This window comes from Arachis hypogaea, chromosome 14 (assembly GCF_003086295.3).
Source record: "Arachis hypogaea cultivar Tifrunner chromosome 14, arahy.Tifrunner.gnm2.J5K5, whole genome shotgun sequence".
Classification (NCBI taxonomy): domain Eukaryota; kingdom Viridiplantae; phylum Streptophyta; class Magnoliopsida; order Fabales; family Fabaceae; genus Arachis; species Arachis hypogaea.
This window is the reverse complement of record NC_092049.1, coordinates 1,303,969-1,313,528: the sequence shown is the minus strand read 5'-3', so window position 1 is coordinate 1,313,528 and position 9,560 is coordinate 1,303,969. Positions and strand designations below refer to the sequence as shown.

Below are 9,560 nucleotides of genomic sequence, written 5' to 3'. Positions count from 1 at the left end.
TTCTTGTGAGGAGACCCTATTATCTAACTATGTGCACTTCTTCTTACAGTAGTATATTTTTTTTTCTCTTAAAAATATTGTAATTTCATGTCAAACTAATGAATTCTGGTGGCGGACTACTAGGTGTGAAGATGATTCCCTTCCAAGTATAAAGTGGGTTCTTGACCTTGCAAAAGCAGCTGTATTAAGGCATGGGGTGCGTGGACTTGTGATTGATCCTTATAATGAGCTTGATCATCAACGACCTTCGAACCAGTAATTCTCCAATTCTGAATATGGAAATTTGTTTAGCTATGTCTATGTTTTTTATATATGACTTCATCTTCTATCAATTAAATATTTGATTTCATCATCGATACACCTTTTCTCTTATTTTTTGCGAGGGGTAAACAAGGAACAAGAAGTTATAGTCTTTTATGTTTTTCTTTTAGTTTTTTATTTTTAATTTTTTTCATCATATATAATTACAGTTTATGAAAAGAGAAGTGTTATTGACTTCCCACCTGTGTATGCGTTGTAAATATACACACTTGAAAGATAGGATGATAACTACCTAATCCTACAGCAGATAAGATATGAGATAAGCATCATCAGTAGTTATAATATCTTATAACAGATTACGAAAACCTTTTCACTCAAGCTAAAGCTTAGTAATCTATCTTTAAGCATGTTACAAAATAGCTCAAAATAGCAAGAAAAGACACCAGAATTCAGCAACATTTTAAAGCAAGTAACAAGACGAGATAACTAGCTAGAAAATGGGGCCATACGACTGCTGAAAATTTATTTAGGACCATACAGAACTGCTGGAATTTGAACCATGGTTATATGGTACTGCCGGATGTTGAACTGGGGCAGCATGGGACTGCCATATAACGAGCCATATGTTTTCTATTTGAGTGAATACATAGCCAAGCAATGAGACTGAAGTTTGCTGGACCAGAAGACTAAGAAAAAGAGACTGGGCAGTATTTTCTTTTTATTATCCGAGACTGGGCACCATGAATTGATGTCTGCTGGACTAAAATTTATGCCCAAATCTCACTTTTAATGAGCACTATTACACATGATAGATGCTTATTTCTGACGTGAATAAAACCAATGTCACCCCTTGCTTTGTTACTCTGATCATTCTTTCTCTTGTACCTCAATGTTGTCCATACGGAGAATATCTAATTGCTGTTGATTTTCTGTTGCAACTTGCAGGACTGAAACTGAATATGTAAGTCAGATGCTTACCTTAATCAAACGTTTTGCCCAATTTCATGGATGCCATGTTTGGTTTGTTGCACATCCCAGGCAGGTTAGTAATATCAACATACAACTTCAACTTTTTCTTTTCTTTCTTCTTTTTTCTTTTAAATTTTATTTATTCACTCTATATGATATTCATATCTCATTTCTCATGTAATCTAATAGCTTCATAATTGGACTGGTGGTCCTCCTAATCTGTATGATATAAGTGGAAGTGCACACTTCATAAATAAGTGTGACAATGGAATTGTTATCCATCGTAATCGGGATCCAGAGGCTGGGCCAATTGATCAAGTTCAGGTGATTGTTTATAGCAAAATTGTGGATAGTTTAAGTTATCATTTAATATTCATATACTAAATAAAATAAGTATGTTCTACTATGCCTTTGTTTCAGGTGTGTGTTCGAAAGGTACGGAATAAGGTCGCTGGGACAGTAGGTGATGCCTTACTGTTGTATAATAGGTACAAAGATTATCCCTCTTGATCCTTTATTACTTTACTGCCATGCATTCTCCAATTGTTCAGTTAAACAAAGTTTCATCAACAGAGTACGTGATCAGGGATTATGATGAAGCCATACTTAAGTGCTTAGTCTGATATTGGTTTTACAATAAGTTTATAGTGGCAATGGGGTTACTCTATACCTTGTACCTTAAGTTCTTGTAAATTTAATGGCTCTAGTCAGCTTTTTCATCGCAGATAGCTTGTTTCTTGCTTTCTTAGTAACACCTCTGACTTCTTTTAACTTCTTTGGAATTAAGCACAGTATTGCTTTTTGAGAAGTTGAAATACTAATTCTCAGAGTACTAAAACCATCCAAATATCCTTTTCTTATTGCAAAGATCCTTTTCTTCCTATAATCTTTCATACCTACCTGCCCTTTCATCCCCACCATAAAAAGATAAATAAAAATAATCTATTTGGTTCTTGGGTTAATTCCTATAGTTTGTGTTTACTAAATAATTATTCTTATTATTATGTTGGGCAGGGTAACTGGCGAGTTCACGCCAGTTGATAAAAAGAGTAAGAAGTGAAACAAGTACGTCTTGAAATGATACCACCAATGGGACATGGCTATGGTGTGACATCTTATGCTTTGCAGAATTTGAATGTATTAACATGTAATTTTGACCAGATTAGGTTTTTGTATCTTAGGAATATATCTTAGAAATTTAATGTAGTTGTTATGCTTAATAGTTGTACAGTACAGATATAGATGGTTGTTACCGTTGTAATGACCATTGGATCCTGATTGAAAGAAGGGTTGAAGGGTAGTGCGGTTAGAGAAGATTGCAGTTCTCAATCCTATTAGAATTTTACTCAGACTACTAACCGGTTCTGTTTTCGAATGTTCTAAGACAAGTTCCCGGAATAATTCCCTGGTTGATATTATATTCATCTTGAGTAGTAGCCGTCATGCCAAAAGATGTGACTGAAGATAGAGCATGGTCAACGTTCCAAAATCCCAAACCTTTATATCTTGAAAGAAAACTTGTTTTCCAATGTAGTTTAAGAAAAATCATAGCTACAAAGACAGTTGCTGGGACTGGCAAGAACACACTGACCGATTATTTTTTAACTTAATGCAGATAACATGGGGGAATGTTTTAAGATTCATATAAACACTAAAGGGTAAAATGATTTCTTTGTTGGTACGTTTAATGTGAAATATTTTTAAAAAACTTACATCCAAAATTCAAGTGCTTAAAGGGTCTTGGCTAGCATTGAGAGTTAATGATTACTATCTTTGTCATTTGCTACAAATATATCAATTATTAAGAGTTAATCTTATTTCGTCAACTTTTATTACACATTGAAAAAAGTTAAGTAGGCATAATTGGTTTTAATTCACTAATTAAATTTAGTACAAAGTTAGTGTTAATAAAAATAAAATTAACTAATTGGTTTTAATTCACTAATTGAATTTAGTATATAGTTAGTCTTAATAAAAATAAGATCAACTAACAATTTTAAATTATTATTAAATTAATGACTCAAGATTACTTAATTCTTTAACCTCAAGTTAAGAAAGAAAAAATTTATTTTATAATCAAAATAAATATTTTATCAAATAGTTCATTATAACAATGTCAGATAAATAAAATTTTAGCTAAAAAATTAAATAAAATAAAAAATATATTTGTTAAGTCATTTACAATTTATTATAATAATAATAATAATAATAACAAATTAAAATTTAATAATTAAACCATATTTTAAAAATTAACTTAAGAACTGAAAAGATAGAAAAATATTATATTTTATTTTCCTCAAATTGTTAGTAAAAATATATTCATCCTATCGGGTCTATAAATGAATTAATAAATCCCCCACAAAATTTAATTGACATATATTATGATTGATAAAAAAAAATTATTATAGCTCAGTTTCAGTATTAATCATAAAATAAAAATTAAATTATATTGAAAATTGTTGCAGTTATTTCAAACTAGTTTCATTAGATACAGAAATTAAATAAGAGGAAGGAAGGAAAAGCAAAGCATCTTCTGCGGAAAGAAAAATGGAGAAGGCGTTGAGAGCTTACGCGGAGGTTCTTCGGCTGGTTCGGCGATTACCAAAGGAGTCGAGAGGTTACTACGCCAAGTACGCACGCGAGAACTTCGTGAATTACCGCGACGTCGATCCCTCTGATTCCACCACTCTCCATGACCTCTTCCAACGCACTTACAACCACTCCATTTGGCTCCTTCACAAGGTCTTTTCTTTTCCTCTCTCCCTTCAATCTTAATCTTTACTTACTCCATTTCATGGCCTCATCGTTCGTACGCAGTATTCCGTTGATGATTCTGCCGCCGATAAGCTCAAGCGGATTTGTTGCGGGTAATGCCACTATGTACCACTTTTGTGCCCTAATTTTTGTTGCTCACTTTGCGAATTCTTTAAATTTGTTGGACGAGAGTTGTGGCAATTTTGTTGTTAAAGGTAGCTGAAATTTGATTCACTTATGCTGTGTATCCAAGAACATGAATATTAACTTAAATGTGCATTTTGAATTCACTTTCTTTCTTCGATGGTATTGTTCTTTTTGTCCAAACAGAGCTTAAGATGTATGTTATTAGTTTCTTACAAGATGCCACCTATTTTCCTATTTATTGCTTGGTCGCCAACAGAACACATCCTTGTGTGATGCTTATCTGAAGTTGGGGACATGATTGTAAAATTGGATTAGTAGGCAAATTAATACCAATTCCGGTGGTATGGTCCCCAAGTATAAGTGTAATAATGCGTTACAAATTGAAGAGTTAACTATTCATAGAGCTACATGTGATGACTAAGAGCTAGCAGTAGATGCACTTAAAGATGCTTAATTATTCCCCGTGAAGCAGGAGGTGGCAGCATCTCCGTGACTTGGTTTGTGCCGAGAATTTCGCACGCCATGGAATTGGGGAGGATGTGTCCTTCTTTTGGTGTTATTTTGGAGAAATTGTATATTTGGGTGTGGTCTTGAAGCCTTGTTCTGCTGCAGCTTGAACCATTCATAAGCTGTTTGAATTTTCGGAGCTGTCACTGGATGATTGGATGGGGTGGAAATTAAGGAGTTGGAAGTGGTGAAATTGGAAGGTGAGCTTGTTATGCAAACAGCTCCTCGTACTATAAATACCGAAGAGCCTTTGATAGGTTGTTAATCTTGACAGACTGAAACCTCGAACCATTGACCGGGTTAGGGTTTTGGCTGGGCATTTCGGTTGTCTGTTTCTTGATTCTCTGATCTGGTCATCTATTTCGCTCCTCCTGTGCTCTCTATGCTGCACCTCGCCAGGGTGCTTGCCTCAGACAGACACCATTGAGCCTCTACACCGTGTCACCGCCATCTCTTTTAAGAGGGTTGTGCACTCCTGCTTCCTCCGGCTCGCCACACTTGCCTTCTGCAGGTAAGTGAGTTGAAATTCTATTTCCCAATTATTGTACATTCCGCATTTGCTGATTATTGGGTCGGAGTCTGAGTTGATAATTGTATTGATTATTGTGTTTCGTCCCCCTTCTAATTGTTGTTGTACATTATTTTTCTCTTCAATTTGTTGTTGGTTCTGTTGCTGTTGGAGTATCGTGCATTCTGTTCCTAATTTTTTCCAGCTAGGGACATAGTTTGTAGTCTATTTCTCTTCTATTTTGTAAATTTTTCTTTTTGTGACAGTTTGTAGTCTGCGTTTCTCTATATTTTTTTTTTCAAATAAATAAATTTAAGAGTCACTTTTGCAATCCGTCTTATGATTCTTCGAATTATTCTACACATTATGAATTTGCATCTTCCTTCTTAGTTCACTACCTTCGTTGTGGAGATTTTATTGTTATCTAGAACTCCACATGATCCCATAATCCCAATTGATGCTTGGATGAGAGTTAATGTTAGTGAGTTACAAAAAAATCTAGGATAATTATGTTTTGAGAACGGCTCTATTTTCAACAATGACAAAATCTAGGATTACAAAGTTTGTGCAAACTCTTATCTAAACATTATTTTCACTGTATCATGAAATGTGTCATTTCACTTTTGAGAGTCCTAGGTGTTATTGTTCACTGGGTATTTTGACAATTTTAAATGATTTCATCCCCTAAATCATATTATGAATTTTACTTTGGAATTGATTGTAACTTTCTCACTGGTTCATGAAATCCAACAAAAACATAAGTTCTTGCAAGTTATTTCCATGGTAAAAGTTTCTTGATGCTGCTACTATTGCAATAGTTGGTGCCAACATGATGCTTAGTGAACACTAAAATTGATATCAATTCGATCTTTGGACTTTGTTCTGCTGATCATGAAGCATAGCACTGGCATTTTTGCTAGTGTTTTATTCTGCCATTTTCATACATGGTGGCAAAAATTTCTTGTGCTTTTATTAGGTAGTGCAACTTTTTTAAGCTTATTTTGTTTTTAAAGAAAGTATTATGGCAATCTAACTTTCTTATTATAAAAAGAAGCTAAAGTAGCAAAAAACATCTTATCTATGCATGTAAATCTGGGAACTTAATTCACATATAGAGTTCTTGAATATTCAGTGGAACTTTTGTACATTTTTATAATTCATATGTAGAGTTCTTAGAGGTACTAGGTTTGTTTGAATTGTAGGACCTTCTCTATCCTTCGCGTGATTTTGACTACTTCATAATTTATTTAAACTCTTGGGTGATGCATTAAATTTAGCTAAATCTTTTTTAAGTTTATCTATATCCTTAAGATGAGTTTCACGATTCGAATGATGAATTTTGATCTTCACATTTTTGTTTACCAATAATATTTTCATTTTTCAAAATGTCAACATCTTTTTGAAGTTGCAAAACTTTTTTCTTTGATAAAGCAAATTATTTGACCATCTTTGTGAATTCTTGAAATAATTCATCATAAGATTCTTGTAACTCATAATAATAGTTAGAAAAATTTACGGTCTGAGGTTGGCTGTGAGATAGAAGTTTGCAACTTCGTCTTCATCATCTAAGGAGCTAAAGAAGCGTTGGCATTTTTTCATGAAATATATGCTTGTTGCTTCTTCTGTATCTTCTCTTTTTAATCATTTTGAATTTTCGAACAATTGGGTTTGATGTGTTCCTTCACTCTAAATTAGATTCATAGCATTTTGAATCCCTGTGTTTGCTTATTGGTTGTTTTGTTGAATTGACGTTTCTTAGAGAATTTGTTGAATTTTCACGATGATAGTACAAATTCTTGTTCATCGTCGTCTTCATCGTCCTTGAATGTTGAAGCTTTGAGTGCTAAGCTCCTCTTCTTTTCCTTTCCTTGTGATTTCTTAAAGAAGAGTAATCTGATGTGATAAGATTACCTCTTAATTAATCATAAGTGAGGTCTTCAAAATTCTTCTTTTCTTGAATAGCATTTACTTTGGAGTCCCACTGTGATGTTAGGCTCCTTAGTATCTTGCTAATTATGTCTCTTTCGAAAAGTTTTCATCAAAGCAAATTTAGATTTGTAACAATATTTGAAAATCTTTCAATCATATCTTCAATTTTCTCGTCATCCTTCATTTGAAATTTATATTCACGAACAAGTTGATCAATCTTGCATTGTTTGACGTGGCTTGTTCCTTCCTATGTAATACTTGTCTCGTATCTCTTTGGTCATTTCATGCGTTAAGATTTTCATGTAATCACTTTGAGTGATGGCGTATTGAAGATACATGATTACTTTCTGATTGAACTAAAAGTTTTCTATAATCTTTGTCTGTCCAAATATCTCTTGATTTTTCTTTGAGAACAGACCCCAATCTTTATCATTGTCTTTCGGGTTTTGGTCTTATTCTCATTGCTGCTGCGGCCGTCTCTACTCGGCTTCTCTCTCTTCAAGCTCGCTCTCTCTGATCTTACTCTGTCTCACGTGAACGTTTCCACTCGCTTATCCTCCTTGCCATCACCTTCGTTTAACTGCTCGGCGGTCACCTCCGTTTAATTGCTCGGCCGTCACCTCCTCGTGCACGTCTCTGTTGCTTGGCTGTCTTTTCTTCTCCAGTGAGCACTCTTCCATTGCTTCTTCAGTCCTAAATTTTAGAGTTCCGCTACACATTTAAGTCTTTGGCAATTAAGTCTAACCAAGTTGGCCCAAATCTAAGAAAAACTATTTTCATTACATGCAGCGTGTATATATGCACATTTCACTAACACAAACATATCCTCCTCTTCTTCGCATTCATTCTTCTTTTTCACTGCGTTCCTTCTTAGAGAAGGAAAAGAAACATAGAGAACAGAGATGGAAAAGAACTTAGAAAACGCAGAGATGGATGAGAACGTAGAAAATGCAGAAAACGTTGAGAAAATTCGAAAAAGAAATCTGAACTTGAAAATACACCGAAAGCATTTCTAAAATACACCAATTTATAATCCAAATACACCAAAATGGGGACAGATAAATTCATCAAAATAATATAATTCGCCATGGTTCAATTGATAGTTTGAATTTGAATTATTCATTGTCTTCGAAAACGAAATACCTGTTCAAAATTGATTTCATTGCTTGATTTTAAAAAATTTGATCCAAATCTGCAAATCATATAAGAGAGTATTGATCTTGAACGAAAAAAATACAGAGAACGAAGAGAACATAGAGAAGGAAGAGAAAAACCTAACCAAGTCATCCAAGCACTTTTTTGTTAACGCGCCTCCTCCTTCCCTCCAAGTTATGTGAAATACATGTGCGTCCCCTCCTCTTCCTATTAATGTAACAGAATTACATAAAGCTTTTTCTTCAACGTAAACATTCTTCAACGTTAACAATGTGATTGCAATTTTCGGATTTTCTCTGCTACTCGTCGTTCTTCTTCTTTTTCTTCTCTGCTACTCGTTGTACTTCTTCCTATTCTTTGTTTTTCTCTTCGATCTGTGGATTTATCTTCTTCATTTTCAGATTTCAATAGGCTATCAAAACAATGAATGATTCAACTTCAAATCAATTGAATGGGAGCGATTTAGATTATTCTTCTGAATTGAATCAAGCGGACAAGATTTTTATTATTGAATTGAATTGAATTCAATTGCTAAATTGTAGATGTAGGTGTTCTGATTTGGATTGAACTGAATTGAATTGAATGGAATGCAATTTCTGAATTTTAGATGCAGGTCTTTCGAATTTGATTATATATATACAATGTTCGAATTTGAATTTATATAATGAATAATGTTCCGTTCATTTAGTACTATATAATGGTTTCACTTTAGTAACATGTTCGATTCATTATGCAAACAATTATTCAAATTTGAATTTATATTATGGATAATATTCTGTTCATTTAGTATTATATAATTGTTTTGCTTTAATAATGTATTTGGTTCATTATGCAGACAATTGTTCGAATTTGAAGTTCATTTAGTATTATACAATAGTTTTGTTTTAATAATGTGTTCGGTTTATTATGCAGACCAGGTGTGTTGTGGATGAACAATTTGTCTCAAAGGTTGGTATGATTTTCAAGACACTAGAAAAAGTTGAAAAGTTCTACAAAAATTATTCCAAACTTTGCTAGTTTTTCTACCAAAATAAGGAACACAACTCATAATGGACATGAGATTAAGAATCAACTAATCATATGCAATAGAGAGGGGCTCTTGATGTTTAGGTGTTTTTGAAACTGAATACTAATATAAAAAATTTTTTCAAATTAGCTTTCTGCAATAGTGCTATATAGTATATACACTTTTTTCGGTTCATCTAGTGTATTAATTTTGGTTCATTTGTGTTTTTGAGACTTTTGATGTTTGATAAATACATTGAATTCATTCACTGTGAAAAAGGTTAATAAAACAGCAGCTCAGACAGTTTCAACAGATATATACATT

At 33.4% G+C, this 9,560-nt stretch overlaps 2 protein-coding genes across 8 annotated transcripts; both read left to right on the top strand.

Moving 5' to 3' along the window:
• Positions 1-127: 127 nt before the first annotated feature.
• LOC112740856 (twinkle homolog protein, chloroplastic/mitochondrial-like) lies at positions 128-2,681 on the top strand. The gene is made up of 5 exons (XM_025789536.3): positions 128-255; positions 1,207-1,303; positions 1,420-1,554; positions 1,651-1,718; positions 2,245-2,681. The coding sequence occupies exons 2-5, from the start codon at positions 1,232-1,234 to the stop codon at positions 2,288-2,290; spliced, it is 321 nt and encodes a 106-aa protein (XP_025645321.1). The 5' UTR covers positions 128-255; positions 1,207-1,231; the 3' UTR covers positions 2,291-2,681.
• A 1,005-nt stretch (positions 2,682-3,686) lies between these two features.
• Positions 3,687-9,548, top strand: LOC112740853 (LYR motif-containing protein At3g19508). 7 transcript variants are annotated; one of them, XR_003171309.3, is made up of 4 exons: positions 3,687-3,972; positions 4,048-4,097; positions 4,604-5,149; positions 9,143-9,548. XR_003171309.3 is itself a non-coding variant. In XM_072215378.1 (3 exons), the coding sequence occupies exons 1-3, from the start codon at positions 3,778-3,780 to the stop codon at positions 4,746-4,748; spliced, it is 390 nt and encodes a 129-aa protein (XP_072071479.1). In that variant the 5' UTR covers positions 3,707-3,777; the 3' UTR covers positions 4,749-5,479. The 7 variants fall into 7 exon arrangements, 3 of the variants coding, with proteins under 3 accessions (XP_072071479.1, XP_025645311.1, XP_025645312.1); XR_003171310.3 differs by lacking the exon at positions 9,143-9,548 and adding an exon at positions 8,632-8,863 and having other exon boundaries at positions 3,707-3,972; XR_003171311.3 differs by having other exon boundaries at positions 3,710-3,972; positions 4,744-5,149.
• The last annotated feature ends 12 nt before the right edge of the window (positions 9,549-9,560 follow it).

Bases quoted from the DNA above. Each gene is read 5' to 3' on its own strand.
- LOC112740853 (XM_072215378.1), top strand. From the start codon at position 3,778: ATGGAGAAGGCGTTGAGAGCTTACGCGGAGGTTCTTCGGCTGGTTCGG. The intron at 3,973-4,047 runs GTCTTTTCTTTT...GTTCGTACGCAG, and splicing joins CCATTTGGCTCCTTCACAAG to TATTCCGTTGATGATTCTGC. The intron at 4,098-4,603 runs GTAATGCCACTA...CCCGTGAAGCAG, and splicing joins CTCAAGCGGATTTGTTGCGG to GAGGTGGCAGCATCTCCGTG.
- LOC112740856 (XM_025789536.3), top strand. From the start codon at position 1,232: ATGCTTACCTTAATCAAACGTTTTGCCCAATTTCATGGATGCCATGTT. The intron at 1,555-1,650 runs GTGATTGTTTAT...CCTTTGTTTCAG, and splicing joins GGCCAATTGATCAAGTTCAG to GTGTGTGTTCGAAAGGTACG. The intron at 1,719-2,244 runs GTACAAAGATTA...TATGTTGGGCAG, and splicing joins GCCTTACTGTTGTATAATAG to GGTAACTGGCGAGTTCACGC.